This window comes from Bufo gargarizans, chromosome 10, assembly GCF_014858855.1.
Source record: "Bufo gargarizans isolate SCDJY-AF-19 chromosome 10, ASM1485885v1, whole genome shotgun sequence".
In the NCBI taxonomy this organism is placed as follows: domain Eukaryota; kingdom Metazoa; phylum Chordata; class Amphibia; order Anura; family Bufonidae; genus Bufo; species Bufo gargarizans.
The window spans coordinates 45468354-45492526 of record NC_058089.1 but is presented as its reverse complement, the minus strand read 5'-3'; the positions used below and the strand labels follow the sequence as shown (position 1 = coordinate 45492526).

General features: G+C 45.2%; 1 protein-coding gene across 1 annotated transcript in view; it reads right to left on the bottom strand.

Annotated features, from left to right (window-relative positions):
• MTA2 (metastasis associated 1 family member 2) overlaps positions 1-21091 on the bottom strand; it is a 30572-nt gene extending 9481 nt beyond the window's left edge. Inside the window, exons 1-4 of the mRNA XM_044270044.1 lie at positions 20936-21091; positions 1701-1768; positions 1214-1307; positions 260-377 (exon numbers count right to left, since the gene is read on the bottom strand). Coding sequence (XP_044125979.1) covers positions 260-377; positions 1214-1307; positions 1701-1768; positions 20936-20963 — 308 coding nt within the window. The 5' untranslated portion in view covers positions 20964-21091. The remainder of the gene's footprint in view (positions 1-259; positions 378-1213; positions 1308-1700; positions 1769-20935) is intronic.
• Positions 21092-24173: the final 3082 nt, after the last annotated feature.

Here is a 24173-nt window from a genome sequence, read left to right as displayed (position 1 = left end):
TAGTTTGGGAACATGTCACCTACTCTGTCCACTATACAATGCCCAGATCTGTGTAGTTCTGATGCCTATTTTCAATGCCGAAGCTACCTCTGAAGAGCCGATCGGCACGTGTGCAGGGAGTCAGACCCCAATTGATATGATATTGATGACCTATCCTAGGGATGGGTCCTCTATTGTTACATTCTGGAGAACACCTTTAATGTATTACCATTTAAAATAAAAACTAAAAGAGGCGGCTATGCCTTTAACATGCAAATACCTGATGTGTGTAGCGGGCAGGGATTCAAACTGCCGAGATAGAAAGAGCTCCCGGTGTTTCAGCTGGTGTCTCTGTGGCTCAACCACGGATGGCTGCTTGGACTCCTCCTCAAATTCCCCTACACGGTGGTAGTGAAGGGGTCAGTTATCAGTACAAATATATAAAGCAATTCCCTACACTAGATGTATTACCACCACCAGGAATCTTACAACACAGCCCTTAAATTAAGGCGTTTGGGAGGCATTAACCAAAACTGCTGCTGACCGATTAGGCACTTTTCAGACTGATCAGGATCCTGGTCAGTCAGAAAAATGCATTGCAATACCGGATCCGTTTTTCCGGTGTCATCAGGCAAAACGGATCCGGTATTAATTTTTTTTTCTCTCATTTTTAAAGGTCTGCGCATGCGCAGATCGGTAGGACGGTTCCGGAATTCCGGCATTTTGAATGCCGGATCCGGCACTAATACATTTCTATGAAAAAAATTCAGGCAAGTCTGCGTTTTTTTTCGCCGGAGATAAAACCGTAGCATGCTACGGTTTTCTCTTTTGCCTGATCAGTCAAAAAGACTGAACTAAAGACATCCTGAACGGATTTATCTCCATTCAGAATGCATGGGGATATGCCTGATCAGTTCTTTTCCGGGATAGAGCCCCTGTGACGGAACTCAGCGCCGGAAAAGAAAAACGCTAATGTGAAAGTACCCCTACTCGTGAATACTAAAACATCCTGTGGCACAAAGTAAAACTGCAAATGTGAATATACAAGCTTCCAAGTGATCCCTGTGTGTTTGCTGCCACCTCGTCTAGTGTTCTATATTTAGGTTTACAGCCATGTCATTCTGCGCTGTAAATGAAGATTCTCACTTCAAAATAATCATCTTAGTCTTAGACTGTGCTTTCACCTGCTCAAACTAACATATAAACATCTAAAAACGTATAAACCAAAACTTACTTGCATTGCTGTCTGCTAAGCTGTTCAGACTGCTGGAGATATCTCTGCGACGGAACAAGCAGACCACTTTGGCTTCTACATTTCCATTCGCAGTCTACAATAGGAGAGGATCCACTTTAGTGACATCTTGCTCAAAATGCACGTCATAAGGCCCCTTTTCACACGATCAAGTGTCATGCTCCAGACTTGAAGTGTCCTGCCATTCCAGCACTGCCGAGGTCACGGAACATTATATTGATTTCTGATGCTATGTAACCCTTAGAGTTCTGGAATGTATTAGATAACACTGACACACTGACATAATGCTGTCAGTGTTATCCAATACATTCCAGAACTTTAAGGGTTACATAGCATCATAAATCAATATAATGCTATGCGAACCCGGCAGTGCACCGGAGTTCTAGAAGGGTGTTCTTCCTGACACATGCTGCAATGCATGAGACTTGCTTATGTGAAAGGGGCCTAAGTTTGAATAACATTCTACTACCTTGTTAAGTTCCTCTATTCTTCGGATCAGATACGGGTTACTGGACGAGTTTTCAAAATATACATAATCTGCAAAGACAAAGAATTTTATTCACAATTGAAATAAATTGAACTGTAATATTAAATAACTGGTAGAGCTAATAAGGGGTTCTAGATATAATACACGCAAATGGAAAGAAAATAACACTCGGACGGAAATGTCAGATTGCTGCAAAATGTGGCATATATTTACATCTCCGATAAGTAAAGGATTACAGGCATGGTCTGATTAGACACTGGGGTCTTGCCACAAAAAGGGAGCGAACATTATTCCTGCTGCCCTACAAAAAGGTTCTCAAAGGATCCTTTTGGGTAGTGTACCTCTTGGCGAGTAAGAAATCGACGACTGTTAGACATGCCTGTACGACGCACTCAGACATTTTGCCCATTTCACAAACTGAGGAGGGCACACCATTGGACAGAGAAGAAGGATGGTCATTTTGACAAACTGCCTGCCATCTGGGCCGTTCTGACCTTGCTGTTAGGAGGTGTTGAGAGCAGTGGTTATGTGAGGGCACACAGGCACCATACAGCCCACCAGTAGAGAAGATCATTTTATCTGCTGACAAGCAGCTCCAGAAACATTTGCCATCAGGCAAGATGAGCATCACGCCTCAAGTGGCAGCAGCAGTTGGCAGCCGGGCATGAGAGCCTATGGCTCCCTTGCCCACCCTTCAACCTCAGTCTGCAGGCCACTAGGCCTGAAGCTTATGAGGCAGTAAAACGGCGCAAGAGGTCACAATGCTGCACCAGGTCAGAAGCGGTGACATGGTCATGCCACCTGAGGTCACAGCACACGACTACGGCTGAAATTAATTTTGCTTTCACAGAGGCAATACATTTTAATGCTGTACAAGAAGACAGCATTAAAACCAAAGTGCTTGAACGAAATAGACTTCAGATTTCTGATCCGAAGCTCGATGCGCTCAAACACTATTACTATGGGGGGAGGGGGCTAACTGTATGGCACTATTTATGCAGTATAGTGTTTGTGGGCATTGGGCAACAATGTTGGGGCATCAGGAGGGGAAGGATGGTGGAAAACGGAGGAAGCTAAGATGCCTATGTGGTAAACTCTGCAGATACGAGATGTGGCTGAAAGAAATCATCATGGCCATCAGGGCCTAATGGAGATGAGGAGGAAACAGAATGTCTACATCATAAGGAGACATCACGGAGGATAAAAGAGGTACATGGTGCTTTCTTCTCTTGTATGTTTTGAAGCACTGTATATGTAATGTTTTCCAGATATGTCTAACAATAGAGGTGGGAAATTGGGGTTAGAATGAGAATTTGGGACAGGGCATTTCAGTTTTTGCCTCAGGCTGCAGAAAGGCTAGGTGCACCCCTGGTGGCATCTTCACTACACACCCGTGTCTACCTGGACCATTTTCTGCCATCTACGAGAAGGAAATTTAGTGTCATGGCACCCATTAGGTATCGTGCCATTGACAGCCAGTCAGCATTGAAGTTGTGTTGTGAACAAGAAACCTAGATTGCTATGGACAGGAACCGTATCGTTTTAAATGACTAATCCAGGTTGGGTTTAGTATCCCACAAGAGTCAGGTTCAAGTATGTAGACCTAGTGGTGTGGCAAGTGCTTAACTCCCGCCTTTTCTGCGGAGCAACACACTGCCTCCACTGATGTTCTGGGGAGCCATCACATATGACAGTCCGTCACCACTAGGAGTGTTACAAGAGACCCACCGCAAAATGTTACGCAGGAACGTTGCCACCAGATATCAACACCTCCTTGGCCTGCTCTTTCACCAGATGTAGCACCAAATCAAACATTTATGGGATCAGCTAGGATGCCAGCCTCCAGTGTGCACGTTCTACAGGCCCAGCTGCAACATAATTGGGGAAATGTGCGGCAGGATACCATTCAGAACCTGACTGCCTCCACCCCCAACCTGATCTTGTATCCAGGCTAGAGGCAGCCCAACAGGATACTAGAGCCTCCTTTAATTGTTATAGTTTCCCCAATAAAAACGTATCTTTTCGCTCAAAGGCCTCATTTACACTTCAGTGAATCACAGATGTGTGCTTTGTGTTCTCAAAGGACAGCACACATACCTATTGATTTTAATGTGTCTGCTCACACACATCAGTGGTTCTCAGCTGACCGTGGATCAGTGGAAAAAAATCATGGAGACATGCACCACTTTGGTCTGTGATGCGAATCAAAGACAGCCACATGGTATGTTACACAGGTTTTTCGGGACCCTGAAAGGCCAATATAGCAAACAATGGAACAATCTGGGATTTATTTAGGTACATTTAGCATCCAGGAGTCTGTATTACAGCTCCATATGCTATGTTACCCAGCTTTTCCAGGATTCTGAAAAGAAAATATGGGACTCCCACCGATCTAAAACGTATCCCCTATCCTGTGGCTAGGGGATAACGTGAAACAACCGGAATACCCCTTTAAACCGAACACTTATCTAGAAAAGCTCCTCCTGCAGAACTAGGACACGGCTAGGTACGGTGACAGCTGCGGCCAATCACAGGCCTCAGCAGTCACATCAGCTTGAAAGTTACATCACAGTTGTGGGGTATCATTCAAGCAAATGTAACAACTGAGGCCTGCGATTGCCTGCAGTGGCCATAGGATCAGCTGCTTTCTAGTGGGACTAGGGATGACCAGAAGTGGCCAGCAATGGAGCAGCGACTGCAGGCAGTTCAGGAGAACAGGTCCAGCCATTAGGGTTTGTAGGTTTTAAGGCTGGACACTATTTTATAAGGCTACTTTCACACTTGCGTTCAGAGTGGATCCGTCTGGTGTCTGCACAGACGGATCCGCTCCTATAATGCAAACGATGGGATCCGTTCAGAACGGATCCGTCTGCATTATATTTCAGAAAAAATTCTAAGTCTGAAAGTTAGTCAGACGGATCCGTCCAGACTTTGCATTGAAAGTCAATGGGGGACGGATCCGTTTGAAATTGCACCATATTGTGTCAACTTCAAATGGATCCGTCCCCATTGGCTTACATTGTAAGTCACGGATCTGTTTGGCTCCGCACGGCCAGGCGGACAGCCGAACACTGCAAGCTGCGTTTAGGTGTCCGCCTGCTGAGCGGAACGGAGGTCAAACGGTGCCAGACTGATGCATTCTGAGCGGATCCGTATACACTCAGAATGCATTGGGGCCGCTTGTGAGAGCCTTCAAACGGAACTCACAAGCGGAACCCCGAACGCAAGTGCGAAAGTAGCCTAAGCCTGCCTCCTGCACCCTCCTGAGTGACAGCATCTACTCTGATCTCTATCTAGGCTTCTAGTGATGGGATCACACCTATTCAAAAAAAATATAAATAAGGGCTCAATCACAAAACAGTAATGAGCAGGTGCTACCCACAATATATAATTACCAGAAATATACAGTATAATAAAACACTGCCAGTATTCTAAACCAAACATCTTTATTGTAGAATTCGTATTAAAAGACCTATACCCAAACCACACAAAATACATAACTGATGCAAACCTACAGTATAAAAAGTACTATAAATATGTAAAATGGACAACATACATTTTAAGACTCCTTTCACACCTGCGTTCAGGTGTCCGCTCGTGAGCTCCGTTTGAAGGGGCTCACAAGCGGCCCTGAACGCAGCCGTCTGGCCCTCATGCATTCTCAGTGGAGGCGGATCCACTGAGAATGCATCCGCCTGCCAGCGCTCAGCCTCCGCTCAGTGAGGGTGTCCGCCTGGCCGTTTGGAGGCGAGCGGATCCGTCCAGACTTATAACGGAAGTCAATTGGGACGGATCCGCTTGAAGATGACACCATATGGCTCAATCTTCAAGCGGATCCGTCCCCCATTGACTTTCAATGTAAAGTCTGAACGGATCCGCTCAGGCTACTTTCACACTTAGAAATTTTTCTAAGTTATAATGCAGACGGATCCGTTCTGAACAGATGCAAACGTCTGCATAATAGGAGCGGATCCGTCTGATGAAACATCAGACGGACCCGCTCCGAACGCTAGTGTGAAAGTAGCATTAGCCTGAAAAACGTGGGGTGTTACTTTGTGCTATCCTATTGGTCTAGATTTACTTTTTACTGTCTTTGGCTCCCCCCCCCCCCCCCCAACACTATTGTAGTACTACACATAGATAAGAGTAGAACACGGCGGCACTGCTGACAACAGGTATAAACTTCGGTCCTTGATGCAGGCTAGAATGACAGCAGTGTAGCTGGGTGCTTCATACGTGGTGCTCAGCAAAAAGATAGGAGGCGGTATCAAGTTGCACTATTGTAGTACTATTTTTATATGCATTAAAATATTACCGCACTTGGGTTGCACTTATTTTATTGAATATACATTGCCCATTTGACATATGTATAGTACAGAATTTAGGAGTGCAGTTATGTATCTTATGTGTATTCATTATTATGATATATGTCTTAATATGGATTATTCAATAAAGATTTTTTTTTATTATACTGGCAGAGTTATTTATAATTTTATTTTTGGTGTTTCTATTAATAGAATGCAAATCCCTTGATTGAGCAATTTTCTAAGAATTATACCTGATAACTATTAAAGCATCCAAATATGAAGATTCTGTGTTGGAGGCATGGTAGAGTCTTGCACCACATTCATCCTTGCCTAGTACAGAATAGAGTATAATGTCGCCAAGTCAACCAGATGTAGGAATTCTGTCATCTTTTTTCTTTCAGAAGGGGAGTTAGACTTTGTGGGGTTTCAAAAAGGATTGCAACTGATTTACATGCTTTTGTAATAGGAACTCAACACAATACGATGGAGGATTTTTTAAAAGACTTTTGTATTTTAGGTAGATGATAAAATAGAACAATTGTGGGATAGTACAATGATGTATTTTTTGGCGAGTATCAGGTTTTCTTCGGCCTTCTTAAGCAATGCTCCTCTTCCACTATTATGTTTTTGGTTCATGGTTCAGAATCTGTCTGCCATCTCCAAGGTAGTCTTGTAGTCTTTGTTCTGGATGACAATACTTAGTTATATTGTCGGGCAATTAAAGACCTTTGTAGAGGTCTCTCAGATCCTTGGCTAACGATGATCAGCAGGCTTCAATAAATTGCCTCTACAGGTAAAACTCAAAGTGCCAGATTTATCATTAGCTCAAGTCAGAATAATGGAGTGAAAAAGTCGCAAATTTTTGCGCAATAGCTAAAAATGCACAGGAATTTGCAACTTTTTTCTGCTCTGCACTATGCTCGCCAGTTATCTGAAGTGGGCGTGTTTTCTTATGTAAATGAATTTCTAGACAGATTTACTATTGCGACTATTTAAAAAGTCGCAAAAAATGTGCAATTTCACTCCAGTGAGGACCATGCTTATCTTTTGAGACTTTTACCCTGGGTTCACACCTAAGCGTTCCTCAAACGCGCGTTTTACGCGCGTTTTTATGCGCGTTTTTTGTAATAGTAAACGCGCGTTTGTGTCATTGACTGCAGTGTCCTATGGCCACAAACGCGCGTCAAAACGCCCCAAAGAAGCTCAAGTACTTGTTTGAGCGTCGGGCGTTTTACAGCGCGTTCGTACGCGCTGTAAAACGCCCAGGTGTGAACCCTTCCCATAGGGAAGCATTGGTTTTCATGTCTTAAGCGTTTTACAGCGCGTTTGAACGCGCTGTAAAACGCTCAGGTGTGAACCCAGGGTAATAGAACATGCGACTTTTTCGCAAATATGTGCGACTTTTGTAAAGCTGCTTACTGACAGATAAACTGCTACCGTCAAAGCACATTTATTACAGTCTTAAAGGGCCGATCATAAATCTGATTTTAGCCATATGTGAAAGCGGAGTGAGCTGTCAGAGTAATGATAAATCTGGCCCAAAAAGTTCATTTATTTCAGTAATGCAACTTAAAAAGGTGAAATATATGAGACTCCTTACATGCAGAGCGCGATATTTCAAGCCTTTATTTGCTATAATTTGGATGAATATGGATTACAGCTTATGAAACCCTAGTCACAATCTTAGAAAATTAAAATATTACATGAAAATAAAATAAATAAAAAGAAATGATGTTACATCGAAAAATGTAGGACGTCTGAAAAGTATAACCATGCATATGTACTCAGTACTTTGTTTGGGCCCCTCAATGCGGCGTGGCATGGATGCCATCAGCCTGTGGCACTGCTGAGGTGTTATGGAAGACCAGGATGCTTCAATAGCAGCCTTCAGCTCTTCTGCATTGTTCGGTCTAATGTCTCATTTTTCTCTTTGTGATGCCCCATAGTCCTGCTGGAAAATGAAGTCACTATCTTGATAAAGCTTGTCTGCGGAAGGAAGCATGAAGTGCTCCAAAACCTCCTGGTAGACGGCTGCATTTACTCTGGACTTAATGAAGCACAGTGGACCAACACCAGCAGATGACATGGCTCCCCAAACCAACAGACTGTGGAAACGTCACACTGGACTTCAAGCATCTTGCATTGTATGCCTCTCCATTCTTCCTCCAGACTCTGGGTTTTGGTTTCCAAATTAGATGCAAAAGTGGCTCTCATCGGAAAAGATGATTTTGGACCACTGAGCAACAGACCAGTTCCTTTTTTCTTTAGCCCAGGCAAGACGCTTCTGACGTTGTTTGTTGTTCAGGAGAGGCTTGACAAGAGGAATACGACATTTGAAGCCCATGTCCAGGATCAGTCTGTGTGTGATGGCTCTTGATGCACTAACTCCAGCCTCAGTCCACTCCTCGTGAAAGTCCCCAACACTTTTGAATGGCCTTTTCCTGACAATCCGCTCCAGACTGCGGTCATCCCTGCTGCTTGTGCACCTTTTTCTTCCACATAACTTTCTATTAATGTGCTTTGATACAGCATTTTGGGAACATCCAACTTCTTTTGCCATTACCTTTTGAGGCTTTCCCTCCTTATGGAGGATGTCAATGATGGCTTTCTGCACAACTGTCAGGTCAGCAGTCTTTCCCATGATTGCGATTCCTACTGAACAAGACAGAGACAATTTTAAGTCTCAGGAACCCTTTGCAGGTGTTCTGGATTAATTTGCTGACTAGAATGTGACACTTTGAGCCTAGAATATTGAACCTTTTCACAATATTCTAATTCTCTGAGATTGTGAATTTGGGGTTTTCATAAACTGTAAGCCATAATTATCCAAATTATAACAAATAAAGGCTTGAAGTATCTCGCTCTGCATGTATTGAGTCTCATGTTAGTTTCACCTTTTAAGTTGCTTTACTGAAATAAATGAACTTTTGCACAATATTCTAATTTTGAGTTTCACCTGTATAGTGTATTGAATTGAAAACAGATTTGGGTTTGAGGCCCATGACTTAGTGATTTGTTTTTCAGATGCCGTTTAGAGGAGGTAATTTTTAAGTGTCCGGAGGGTAATTTTCCAGAAAAAGATGTTGAAGTCCACAAAAAAACACACACACACACACTTTCCAGTGGGGAAATTGGAGGAGAAGCACTTAAGTAGTTAGGACATGAAGTTGCACTATAGTGCTGCCTTGTTTCTCTTGGGGCTTATGCTGGTAGCAAAAGGCTCCACTCATCCTGGATAATTTTTCTGTGGTTCTTCTAGAGGTTCCTCCCCTTCTGCCTCTATGGCATTTCTCTTTAGACCTCTCTGGTTGATGGGTCGAAAGAAGTCAGTTGTTACGGTGTTCCCCAACGGTTGCTTTATGGCACATGATGCTTCCAGGGTCAGGACTTGATATGTTCAGAATTGTATCCAGATTTTGACTGGTACTATTGCTATGAATTGTGATAAATAAATCTTCAGATAGGTTGGATGTATAGCTAGTGCATGTGGGAAGAAAGGATGAACCTACAGATGATGTGAATGGAACCCCGAGCAGTGTGGAAAGCAGATCCAACATATGTTAGACACTGTAGGGTAAATTTAGAGGGCACCCCTGAGGTAAGCCAAAATTGGCAAGAGCTGAAATGTTTGCTACTGTGGTGGGTGACATCCGGGTAGGGAAGTAAACCACACTGCCACTGGTGGATATGCCCGAGTTGGACCCAGACCAAACCGCAAATCGGATACATGGATTCTTCAGAGTGGGTTTACATGGTGTAACAGACTGAACACATTGATCCTCCATGTCTTCAGTAAATTTTGGTGGCATGTGTCTACTGCTGTTGATGTTTTTTCTGATAAACTTTTCCTTCTGGAATGGCCACCTTGTCTAGCATGGTGAGTCAAGTTGTGTTGATTCAGGGCTTGGCGTGGTGAACAAGGGGTTGACAGAATTCCTTGGCGGTATAGTCAGAATGTGATAAAAGGAATTATGCATGTCCATTGGCATTTGGGGGATATTCAGCTATTTTGGTTTATGGAGCCAAAACCTGATGTCAGTATTTAAATTTTGCCGTTAAAGAGGACCTTTCACCGGATATTATTAATTGAGATAAGTACCCGATGCTGTCACCCTGCTCGTTTTGTTAAAATAGCGCTCCTATGCTGCACTGTGCCCCTGGTATTTCCCCGCTCAGTATGCATTGCTCTCATGCTCATTGGTTGCAAAACCTCACCACCGGATGTTTTCATCCGCGCACAGAAAAAAACCAGCAGCTGTCTGCATCAGTATGTCTATTCCGTAGCACCAGGAAAAAAAAAAAAAAAAAAAAAAAAAAAAAAAGGGCATGTCCTATTATTTTTCTAGTTTGCGGTAAAGGATAGGCATTTATACAATGGATCCGCAAAAAAACAAATAAAAAAACAATGCCACAAGGATGTCACACTTTTTTTGTGGACCGCAAAACACATACGGTTGTGTGAACGAGGCCTTAGGTGCTTTTTTTTATTAAAATTTCTTTCACGTAATAAAATAAGTTTGTCAAAAATCAGGAGCATTGCATTTTGTATTGTCTGGAAGGGATAGTCACATGCGTATAGAAAACTGGATGGGGCAGGGGGGGGGCTATAATTAGTTTTGCCATAAGGCCCTATGAGATCTGTGAATGCCCCCGATTCCAAGGATAACCTTAAGGCTGGGTTCACGCCTGAGCGTATTCTATAAGCGCTGTTTACAGGCTTTTTTATCGGGCGTTTGAGGCGTTTGTATTTTGGAAACGCGCGTTCTTGCTATTGACCACAGAGGCGTACAATGACAGAGGTGTTACGCGCGACAATACGCCCCAAAGAAGCTCCTGTACTTCTTGGGGCATAGGGCGTTTTACAGCGCGTTCGTACGCACTGTAAAACGCTCAGGTGTGAACCTAGCCTAAGTCTATGCATCCACTTACCACCCATTTTGGAATCAAATGCATCATAACCTGAACTCAGCTGAAATCTGGAACCCTTAGGCCTCTTTCACACGGGCGTCATTTTTTGCCCGGATAAGATGCGGGTGCGTTGCGGGAAAATGCGTGATTTTTCCGGGCGAGTGCAAAACATTGTAATGCGTTTTGCACGCGGTGAGAAAAATCGGCATGTTTGGTACCCAAACCCGAACTTCTTCACACAGAAGTTCTGGTTTGGGTTAGGTGCTGGGTAGATTTTATTATTTTTCCTTATAACAGGGTTATAAGGGAATATAATAGCATTCTTAATAAAGAATGCATAGTACAATAGCGCTGGAGGGGTTAAAAATAAATAAAAAATAACTCACCTTAATCCACTTGTTCGCGCAGCCCGGCTTCTCTTCTGTCTTCTTTCTTCAGGACCTGGGTAAAGGACCTGTGGTGACGTCACTGCGCTCATCACATGGTCCATCACCATGGTAAAAGATCAAGTGATGGACTAAGTGGATTAAGGAGAGTTAAAAAAAAAAAAATTTAACCCCTCCAGCCCTATTGTACTATGCATTCTGTATTAAGAAAGCCATTATTTTCCCTTATAACCATGTTATAAGGGAAAATAATAATGATTGGGTCTCCATCCCGATCGTCTCGTAGCAACCGTGCGTGAAAATCGCACCGCATCCGCAGTTGCTCGCGATTTTCACACCGTCCCATTCACTTCTATGGGGCCTGCGTTGCGTGAAAAACGCACAAAATAGAGCTTGCTGCGATTTTTATGCAAACGCACAAGTGATGTGTGAAAATCACCGCTCATGTGCACAGCCCCAATGAATGGATTCAATGCATTCTCCTCACGCATTGCACCCACGCGGAAAACTTATGTGAAAGGGGCCTTAGGGTACAAAGAAGTACCCTCTTGTCAAAACCAGCCGGCAAGAATCTTAAGATTGAAAATCTTTCTAGGGGACCTCAAACCACTTGCCCAACAAGCAATATTTATTGCAGAATTATAGAACAGATCTTGGAAGTGATCTCCTTTCTACTACCTGTCATAGGGTCAATCATTTTGAAAGCCGCCTAGCATTAAAAGGCCTTTTCAACATCATCTGACAGAAAACATCACATACCATCACTTAGGGCTCATTCACACGGCCGTTGTTCGGCCGTGCCCCTATTGCAGCCAGCAATAGGCAGGCACCGGCCATGTGCACTGCGCATCATGGATGCAGACCCATTCACTTGAATGGGTCCGCAGTACAGAAGGTCGGTGCAGAACGGAGGCACTACGGAGTGCTACCGTGATGTTTCTGTCCGTGCCTCCGCACCACAAAAAAAATAGAACATGTTCTATTTTTTTGTGGTGCAGACAGATCACAGACCCATTAAAGTTGAATGGGTCTGGATCCATCGTAGCAACTGTACAGGTGGTGCCCGTGCGCTGGGGACTGCAAATTTCATCCCCCAAAGAAAAGAACTGCCGTGTGAATGAGCCCTTACTAATAGTGATTGTTTACCAGTAAAGCCTGTTTTCCTGCACTTCATGGTCAAGTGACAATTTTGAGGGTGTTGGTTCCGTATCCCGATGACATCATGTCTGCCATGTGACTGTCCTTCTCATTCTCCTGAACCCTGCCCTGTAGACGTGATGTTTTCCCAGCAGAGCTTCAAGCAGGCTTTGATCCAGGGCTCCATACAGGCAAACCGCTGGCACTGGTTGAATGTGCAGGAGAGGCAGAGACCTGATGCTCCAGACACTCCCAGCGAGTCGTGTGAACACAAACTGCTGTAAAGTAGTAAAGTAACACTTACTTACCCATAGCAACCAGATTCCAACTTTTATTTTCCAAAGGAGCTGTGAAAAACGAAAGGTGGCATCTGATTCGGGGCAGAATCCAGAGATGCTTCAGAAGAGGGAACCAGGACCTTTTGGCCCAGACAGGCGCAATTAGAATGACACGAATCTCTCTCAGAACCTTAGGTAAGAGAGCCAGAGGGGGAAAAGCATAGCTGGAAAACGCTGCAGCATCCACAAGACCAGGGAATGGCCGTGCCTGTGTTGTGGAGCGCAAGTCGCAGATCCGCAAAACACAGGCATGGACCATGTGCACTCTGCATCGTGGAACCATTGACTTCAATGGGTCCGCAATGTGCGGTGAAAGATAGGATAGCGGAGCGGGCTGCTGCTCCACTCAGCTGAAAGCTCTCCTGCAACAATGTGCTATTCAGAGCTTTCAAGTGAGCAGAACAGGCTCAGGCAGGAACCCACTCCGCTCAGCTAAATGCTGGCATAGCGCAATAGTAAAAGCCAAGATCAGGGGGCCCAGGCAGGAGCAGTGATCTGCAGCCCCATTCCACAGTACAGAGGAATCCGTATACACGTACAATACCGACATGTCAGCGGCGTACAAATGTAGTGATTCTAAAGCGCTTCGGAGTGCCCAAGTTCACCTGCTTATTTCTTTAGTAAAAACACAAATTCCAAATAAGGCTACTTTCGCACTGGCGTTTTGGCTTTCCGTTTGTGAGATCTGTTCAGGTCTCTCACAAGCGTCCAAAACGGATCAGTTTGCATTCTGAATGGAAAAGGGTCCGCTCAGAATACATCAGTTTGCCTCAGTTCAGTCTCCATTCTGCTTTGGAAACGGACACCAAAACGCTGCTTGCAGTGTTTTGTTGTCCGTCTGATGAAACTGAGCCAAACGGATCCGTCCTGGCACACAATGCAAGTCAATGGGGACAGATCCGTTTTCACTGACAATCTGGTACAATAGAAAACTGATCCGTCCTCCATTGACTTTCAATGGTGTTCAAGACAGATCCGTCTTGGCTATGTTAGGCTACTTTCACACCTGCGTTTAGGTGCGGATCCGTCTGGTATCTGCACAGACGGATCCGCACCTATAATGCAAACGCTTAGATCCGTTCAGAACGGATCCGTTTGCATTACCATGAACAAAAAAAATAAAAATCCGTCCAGACTTTACATTGAAAGTCAATGGGGGCGGATCCGTTTGAAAAAAAATGCACCATATTGTGTCACCTTTGAACGGATCCGTCCCCATTGACTTACATTGTAAGTCTGGATGGATCCGTTTGCCTCCGCACGGCCAGGCGGACACCCGAACGCTGCAAGCAGCGTTCAGGTGTCCGCCTGCTGAGCGGAGCGGAGGACAGACGATGCCAGACTGATGCATTCTGAGCGGATCCGCATCCACTCAGAATGCATTAGGGCTGGACGGATCCGCATCCACTCAGAATGCATTAGGGCTGGACGGATCCGTTCGGGGACGCTTGTGAGAGCCTTTAAACAAAAGTCACAAGCGGAGCCCCCAACGCAAGTGTGAAAGTAGCCTTACAGATAATACAAACTGATACGGTCTGAACGGATGAAGACGGTCGTGTTTTCTGAACGGATCCAACCATGATGGACCTGCACAAAACGCCAGTGTGAAAGTAGCCTAAAACCAAATAAAGTATATTATAAAAAATATTTTTAGGATATTGCCAACATTTTTAATGAAGTTGTTTAAAAGTTTAGCTACTCTTTAAAGTACTGGGGTCTTAGGTTCGAATCCAACCAAGGACAACATCTGCATGGTTTCCTCTCACCCACGAGACATACTGATGGGGAACTTAGATTGTGAGCTCCACGGGGGACAGCGGCTGATGAGAATTAGAGATTAGCGAATTTCATGTTATGGATTCCGTTACCATGGTCCATAACGCAATGCCTTTAGGGGACTCCCCTGCATAACAGAAACGGGACAGATCCGTTTTGCAGCCCATAGACTTCTATTATGATGGAATGAATTGCGTTGTGGTCCGTGGTAATGGAATCCATAACACAATTCTGCGTTTACCAACAAACTAAGTGTGAACGAATTTCAAAATATGAAATTCACTCACCTCTAATGATAATGTCTGTACAGCGCTGCAGAATATGTTGGCGCTATATAAGTGGGTAAAATAAATGAATCACACACAGTTTACAAACATAGTCATGTGCACGAGGCCTAAGCCAATTTAAGCATTAAGCCATATACATTGTCCGGGCTATAGATAGACGGTCCAGGTACCCACTCAGATGAGAGCGGAGCGGTCTGTTTCTGGCCCTGGGTGGCTGCTGGACTCCGACTCCTTCCTGTAGCCTGTGTACACCCCCTGCAGACAAGCTAATAAATCAAAAAGCCCACAGTGAACATGGAGGTGACGAGGAGCTTAGTGAAGGTGTACACAGGCTGCTGCTAGACCACTGTGCGATCTGCTGGCTTTAAATTAAAAATGCTAATTAAAGAGTAACAAAACTTTAGGGACATTTAAAAAAAAAATTATATTCTAATGTCATAACACATTTTGTAATATACTTTAATGGTTTTTATATATTTTTTTTTTTATAGACTCCCCTCCCCCCCAAAGCGCATTATAATTGAATTGAGAAGTTAGCTGTGTACGGAGTACAGCTTCTAAATGGGGCCGCAGCATTCTCCGTACTTACCAAGCACAGCGCCATACATTATATAGTGGCTGTGCTTGGTATTGCAGCTCAGCCCCATTCACTTATTTACTTCAATGGCGCTAAGCTGTGCCTAGGACATATGATGGATGAATGTGACAACACACGGCCTGGGAAAAGTAGCGAGAAGGCCACAGCGCTACTGCAAGAGACGGCGCCTTGCTGAACCACTAACGGCAGAGGTCCCGGGTGTCGGGCGCTCACTGATCAGATACTGATGACTAGGGAAGAGCAAATCGACTTCGGGTGAAACACAATACTTAGTTTGAATACTGTATGGATCGAGCGCTCAGTACAGTATTAGAATGTATTGGCTCCTATGAGCCAAAGTTATTACATTGCGAAGTCTCGTGAGTCTCTACTGTAAAAAAAACATTTCCCGAAGTCTGGTACCTTGGAACCGAACCCCAGTTCCGGAAATGTTTTTTTTACAGTAGAAATTAATTTATGAAGTTATTGTGCGAAGTCTTGTGAGCTACATTCTAATACCGTACAGAGCCCCCGCTCCGTACAGTATTCAAACTAAGACTTCAGGTGTTTCATCCCTAATTACTACCATTGTGTTCTGTGTCGGTTAATGACGCCATTTCCCTGCACTTGTTTTTTAATAGATATGAATTTTGCTAATAAAGGTCACTACTGATTTCATGCGGTCTGGCATCTTTTTTGATAGGTTTCTGCTGTCTATTAGAGAAATAAAAGCTGTGCTGTGATTTGTTATGGTCAAAGACCGCATTCTTAAATCTTCTTAACGTCCACAGGCAAATATACCGCATGTGGCTCTGTACTTAAAGGGATTGTGTCACCTGGATTCCAGTGACAGAGCTTTTATCATCATCACATCAGTCTGCTCGTTTTGTATTAAAATATACTAGTATTACTACCCTAAGTGTTGTCCTTTGTCTAGAAATTCGCTTTTATTACTATGCTAATTATCTGAGTAATTTATTAATATGGTAATTATCTGAGTAAGGAGCCCAAGGGGCTGTCCGTCCGTCCGGCCGTTGGAGCCCAAACGCGCCCCTTCTCCTGGAGCCCCGCACCACCCACTGCTAATTTATTCACACCTCATTGCCAGAGGGCGCATGTGCGGTGCAACCTGGGAGGCCGATTCCAGGCGCTGAAATGTGTATCCACAGCGCATGTGCGAGCTTATGGCTCAGCGAACGCATTCCGTGGATGCACATGCACCCTCTGGCAATGAGGAGTGAATAAATTAGCAGTGGGCGGTGCTGGGTTCCAGGAGAATGGGCTTCTGGGCTCCAACGGCCGGAGGGACAGCCCCTTGGGGTCCTTACTCAGGTAATTACCATATTTATAAAAGCGAATTTCTAGACAAAGGACAACACTTAGGGTAGTAATACTAGTATATTTTAATACAAAACGAGCAGACTGATGTGATGATGTTAAAAGCTCTGTCACTAAAATCCAGGTGACAGAATCCCTTTAACCCCTCGGCTGTACCTGGCTGCTGTAACTTAAAGGTTATGTATCGCCAGTGACCCTCCTATCCAGGTGTTTGCATAGACACATAGCTGAGGTTCACCTGGTTAAAATGTTTTTCTTTTGATGATTTCGAAGCCCCAAAGCTTTCTTAATATGCAAATTAACCCTTTTCTGCAGTCAGCCCCCCCAGAAATGAGTACAGCTTAGCAGCAACGGTGACGCCCTCATTGCACCAAAGGCCTAATTTGCATATTAAGAAAAAGTACCATAACTCTGGAACAGTTTCGGATCAACAGAAAAAAAGCGTTTCAATGAGATGAACCACTGATATGTGTCTCTGCAAACTGTTAGATAGGGAGGTTACATATTTTCCACACCAGCAGAAAGATGGCGCCAACGCATCCCCTCCACAACTGGCGTGGCAGCCTGCCCAAGTACACTAATAATCGGCTGTAGCCTCCTTGGTAGCGCCCTTACACATTGCCAGCAATACCTGCTGCCAGTAAGGAGCTTTATTATTCCCCAGCAGTATTGCCATGCCGGTCGTAACCCTCTTTAGTGCAGAATACGGCTGGCCTACCTTGACAAAAAAAAAAAAAAAAACCTCAATCATTTTCCCTTTAAGGAGGTTAGGCAGAGTGCTAGCTCTCCTTAAAGACGCCACCTGTGTATAGAGACGTCATGGGGAAAAAAGTAACGCAGCATCTCCCAGGGGAAGAGAACCATCTCACTAGCGCCACCTTCAGAAACAGCTCCCCATGAGTCAAAGTCCAACTTTTTAACAAGCCTTGGGTCATGACTAGGGAAAGTGGACAAGCCAAATATCCACCTGTAGACTGTACTTTTGGGTTGATTGCCCCATGAAGCCTCTATCTGAAGGTGGCGCTAGCAAAATGGTTCTCTTTCCCTGGGAGATGGACATCTCTTTGCACAATTTAAAGGGAATGGGTCACCAATTTTTTTTTCTGCCGATTAAAACCAGATAGCAAAACATATCCTTTTTTCTAATCTGTTTATTTTCTTATTACATTTTGCCTAAGCTGTTCTTAACAGCATTTACACAGCATTATAGAAATTGCTTTACGGCAGCCCCACAGGTCATAGACACAATGGTCAGGAGGGACCTCATTGACTTCTATGGGAGAGTTTTCTGGACATGCTCTGTGCAGAGGTCATTGTACAAGGAAAGACTGGATAAGATGTGACACCTATTGCGAACGGAGTCTTATCTATACACAGAGGTGGTATGTCAGTCTAAGGCCTGTATTACACCCGACGATTTTTCGGCAGATGAATGCTCATTAGCGATCGTCTGATACTGCTGCCAATTACCTGAAGCATGAGCAAGCGCTCGATCGGGTAATCCAAATCTTTTGACATATTAAAAAATAACCATTTGCAAGCAGCAGATTGTGGTGTCTAATAACGATCTGCCACCAGTAAACCACTAGACAGTATGGAGACGAGCAATAGCATAGCGATCGCTCCTTCCCATGCTGTGGAGGAGATTGTTGCATGGAATAGCAGTGGTCTCCTCCTCTAGCGAGCAAGCGATTGCCGAGAGTTAACGCCCCCCCCGATAATCATCTGCCATATCGGGCTGTGTAAGGCTACTTTCACACTTGCGTTGTTGTTTTATGGGGATCTGTGGGTGACACCGCTATGGGGGGGGGGGGATCTGCGGGTGACACTGCTATGGGGGGAATCTGCTGGTGACACTGCTATGGGGGGGATCTGCGGGTGACACTTCTATGGGGGGGGGGGGATCTGTGGATGACATATATAGCATCTTATGCTATGTGCCATCCACAGATCCCCCCTCCAGCCATAACAGTGTCCCTGCAGGCAGTGTGAATGACCCCCAATACAGGGGGTGGGGGCTGGTATCTGGATCTGTATTCTAATGCACTGGCCCCGCTCACTGTTGTATAGTCTTATCTAACCTGCATTGTTAAAATATAATAATCATTTGTAGTCCAGCTGTATTACTTACAGCCAAATTCATCCTGTAGCAGAGAGGAGGCAGGCCGGGCGGCACGTCACTCACTACGTCACGCGCCCGAGCCGTCTGCTTCATTCATAAAGTGGGCGGCGCAGGTGCATGACAGTTAGCGACGCGCCGCCCGTCCTCACTGCTCCCTGCTACGGAACTTAGTTGTAAGTAATACAGCCGGATTAGGCTACTTTCACACTGGCGTTTCTGGGTCCGCTTGTGACATCCGTTTTAGGGCTCTCCCAATCAGCCCAAAACGGATCAGTTCAGCCCCAATGCATTCTGAATGGATAAGTATCCGTTCAGAATGCATCAATTTGGCCGCGTTTGGTCTCTGTTGCGTTTTTTAGACGGTCACTAAAACGCCGCTTGCAGCGTTTTGGTGACCGTCTGACTATGCGGAGCCAAACGGATGCGTCATGACTTACAATGTAAGTCAATAGGGACGGCTCCGTTTTTCACTGACACAATATGGTGCAATTAAAAACGCATCCGTCCCCCATTGACTTTCAATTTAAGTCAAGACGTTTTCATTGACGTATCCGTCAAAACGTATTCATTTTTTAATGAATAATGCAAACGGATCCGTTATGAACGGATGAAAGCGTTTGCATTATAGGTGCGGATCCGTCTGTGCGGATCCACACCAACCGCGAGTGTGAAAGTAGCCTTACAAATTATTATTATATTTTAACAATGCCTACAGGTTAGATAAGTTTATACAACAGTGAGAGGGGCCGGTGCATTAGAATACAGGGACTGCACCGGTCCCACTGTCATTCCTAATCCAGATGCCGGCCCACAGCCCCTCCTCCCTCTGTTGATACACCCGCTGACCGCGCTGTGCGATGGCCGTGTATCGTTGTAGGTAATCGCAGCATTTTTGGGTCGGCCATATCGCAATACGATTGCTTTGTCGATATATCGTGCAGGCCATAATACACACACATACACAACTCATCCACTTGAACGCACTCGTCATTCGTTCCGTACTGGAGGATACTGCTACATGAACGTCAGTTTGTTGAAGTGGATGTGGCGAATTTTTTTTTTTTTTAGAGGATTTTATACTAGGGGAACATATTGGGGAGGAATTTTATAAACAGGGGGCACTATTGTTGGATTTTATATACAGAGGGCCTCAAATATACTGGGGCTACGACACTAGGAGCACTAGAGGGGCCATTATAAATACTGGGGGCACTATAGGGGTTGAGATGCTTAATAAAAATAAACCAATGAAATTAATGTGTTTTTAATGGTAATTTTTTAAAGACCATGAAAAACAGATGCAAAACGGCCATTAAAAATGGACACACGCGTGGATGCAGAATGGCCACGAAAAACTGACAGCGAGTCCGTTTACCTGAAACAGCGCCACCATGCTGCAACACTGAAAACTGGTGATAAGCCAAGAGCACAGACCAGGTGAGTACTCCCAGAACCGCTGCGCACCTAAAACCGGTATTCTCCCATTTTGAGACGATATTGGCGTTTGTGGTCTGCGAATCTGCGATCCTCGGGCCCCTAATGGACCCCCCTACCCGTGTCTGTAATGCAGACAAGAACAGGACAGGTTCTAGGTTTTTGCAGGGCCGGAACAGACAAACGGATGCGAACAGGACAGTGTTGTGTCTGCATCTTTTGCGGCCCCACTGAAGCGAATAGGTCCACATCCGACCCGCAAAGAAACGCAGCTGGGATGTGTAGAAAAACCGCAGTTGTGTGCATGAGCCCTTATGGCTTCTGCTCCCTCTCAACAGCCCGGGCTGCAGGTTACGTTTTATTACAATCCGTTTCATTGTAACAATGGATCCGTTTATAAAGGAACACAGTACATGGAAGTGGTTACAGAGTGAGGCCGAGGACACCAGCATGACGGATCCCAGCCGCTCCGGTACCGTACGTGCAGGCGGGGCTCTCCCCTCACAGGCAGGAAGCTATGGACGCCACCGTGTGGTCTGCGCCCGCCCTCCCGCACGCTACTCACACGCCTCTCCTGTCCCCAAACGCCAAATAAACCGCTACTCACCGCCAACTCGGTACATATTCGCCGCCATCTTTCGCACTCCCGCGCACAATAACTCGGGGCGCCGAGTGTTTCCGGTGCCCGTAGGGGGGAGAGAAGAAAGGGGGGATACTTCCGGTAAGAAGAAGAACAGGGGGCAGGACTTCCGGACAGTAAATAAGGAACGCTGCTTGGAAAAACTACTTCCGGCGGGTAAAACGAGTATAGCCGAAATGACACGATCATTTGACGGAAATAGCCGAACCTGGCCGAAGTCAACGATTAGCTAACGAAATAGCCAATCAGGACACAGCTTTACAATCATGTGGCCTCATCGGAAATCAAGTGTTTGAATAGTTTGGTGGAGGGGCGGTGCCAAGACACGGATGGCCTGCGCCCAGGACTCGGCTCTGCACAGCCACAGGGGAGGCTCGCCTGAAGGAGTTCAGTGCAGGCAGGGGCGCGCGAAGACCTCCGGAGAACCATAATAATATACTGTATGTGTACATATAATCTGCAAGTGCCAAGACCTCCCCACAGCACATAATACTAACCCACCACTACCAAATGCCACAATGCAGCATAAATTAGACCACTACAGCCACGTTACAGCCCCCCCTTATAATACACAAAGAACATACACATCTTCTCCACTCACAGTATATACACATCTCCTCCGCTCACAGTATATACACAGCATCTTCTCCACTCACAGTATATACACATCTCCGCTCACAGTATATACACAGCTCCTCCTCTCACAGTATATACACAGCTCCTCCTCTCACAGTATATACACATCTCCTCCGCTCACAGTATATACACAGCTCCTCCTCTCACAGTATATACACAGCATCTTCTCCACTCACAGTATATACACATCTCCTCCTCTCACAGTATATACACAGCATCTTCTCCACTCACAGTATATACACATCTCCTCCTCTCACAGTATATACACAGCATCTTCTCCACTCACAGTATATACACATCTCCGCTCACAGTATATACACATCTCCTCCGCTCACAGTATATACACATCTCCTCCGCTCACAGTATATACACATCTCCTCCGCTCACAGTATATACACATCTCCTCCGCTCACAGTATATACACAGCATCTTCTCCACTCACAGTATATACACATCTCCTCCGCTCACAGTATATACACAGCTTCTTCTCCGCTCACAGTATATACACAGCTCCTCCGCTCACAGTATACACATCTCCTCCGCTCACAGTATATACACAGCTCCTCCGCTCACAGTATATACACATCTCCTCCGCTCACAGTATATACACAGCATCTTCTCCACTCACAGTATATACACAGCATCTCCGCTCACAGTATACACAGCATCTTCTCCACTCACAGTATATACACAGCTTCTTCTCCGCTCACAGTATACACACAGCTCCTCCGCTCACAGTATATACACATCTCCGCTCACAGTATATACACAGCTCCTCCGCTCACAGTATATACACATCTCCTCCGCTCACAGTATATACACATCTCCTCCGCTCACAGTATATACACATCTCCTCCGCTCACAGTATATACACAGCATCTTCTCCACTCACAGTATATACACATCTCCTCCGCTCACAGTATATACACAGCTTCTTCTCCGCTCACAGTATACACACAGCTCCTCCGCTCACAGTATATACACATCTCCTCCGCTCACAGTATATACACAGCTCCTCCGCTCACAGTATATACACATCTCCTCCGCTCACAGTATATACACAGCATCTTCTCCACTCACAGTATATACACAGCATCTCCGCTCACAGTATACACAGCATCTTCTCCACTCACAGTATATACACAGCTTCTTCTCCGCTCACAGTATACACACAGCTCCTCCGCTCACAGTATATACACATCTCCGCTCACAGTATATACACAGCATCTTCTCCACTCACAGTATATACACAGCTTCTTCTCCGCTCACAGTATACACACAGCATCTTCTCCACTCACAGTATATACACATCTCCTCCGCTCACAGTATATACACAGCTCCTCCTCTCACAGTATATACACATCTCCTCCGCTCACAGTATATACACATCTCCTCCGCTCACAGTATATACACAGCATCTTCTCCACTCACAGTATATACACATCTCCTCCGCTCACAGTATATACACAGCTCCTCCTCTCACAGTAAATACACATCTCCTCCGCTCACAGTATATACACATCTCCTCCGCTCACAGTATATACACACAGCTCCTCCTCTCACAGTATATACACATCTCCTCCTCTCACAGTATATACACATCTCCTCCGCTCACAGTATATACACAGCTTCTTCTCCGCTCACAGTATACACACAGCTCCTCCGCTCACAGTATATACACAGCATCTTCTCCACTCACAGTATATACACAGCTTCTTCTCCGCTCACAGTATATACACATCTCCGCTCACAGTATATACACATCTCCTCCGCTCACAGTATATACACAGCTCCTCCGCTCACAGTATATACACATCTCCTCCTCTCACAGTATATACACAGCATCTTCTCCACTCACAGTATATACACATCTCCGCTCACAGTATATACACATCTCCTCCGCTCACAGTATATACACATCTCCTCCGCTCACAGTATATACACATCTCCTCCGCTCACAGTATATACACATCTCCTCCGCTCACAGTATATACACAGCATCTTCTCCACTCACAGTATATACACATCTCCTCCGCTCACAGTATATACACAGCTTCTTCTCCGCTCACAGTATATACACAGCTCCTCCGCTCACAGTATATACACATCTCCTCCGCTCACAGTATATACACAGCTCCTCCGCTCACAGTATATACACATCTCCTCCGCTCACAGTATATACACAGCATCTTCTCCACTCACAGTATATACACAGCATCTCCGCTCACAGTATACACAGCATCTTCTCCACTCACAGTATATACACAGCTTCTTCTCCGCTCACAGTATACACACAGCTCCTCCGCTCACAGTATATACACATCTCCGCTCACAGTATATACACAGCTCCTCCGCTCACAGTATATACACATCTCCTCCGCTCACAGTATATACACATCTCCTCCGCTCACAGTATATACACATCTCCTCCGCTCACAGTATATACACAGCATCTTCTCCACTCACAGTATATACACATCTCCTCCGCTCACAGTATATACACAGCTTCTTCTCCGCTCACAGTATACACACAGCTCCTCCGCTCACAGTATATACACATCTCCTCCGC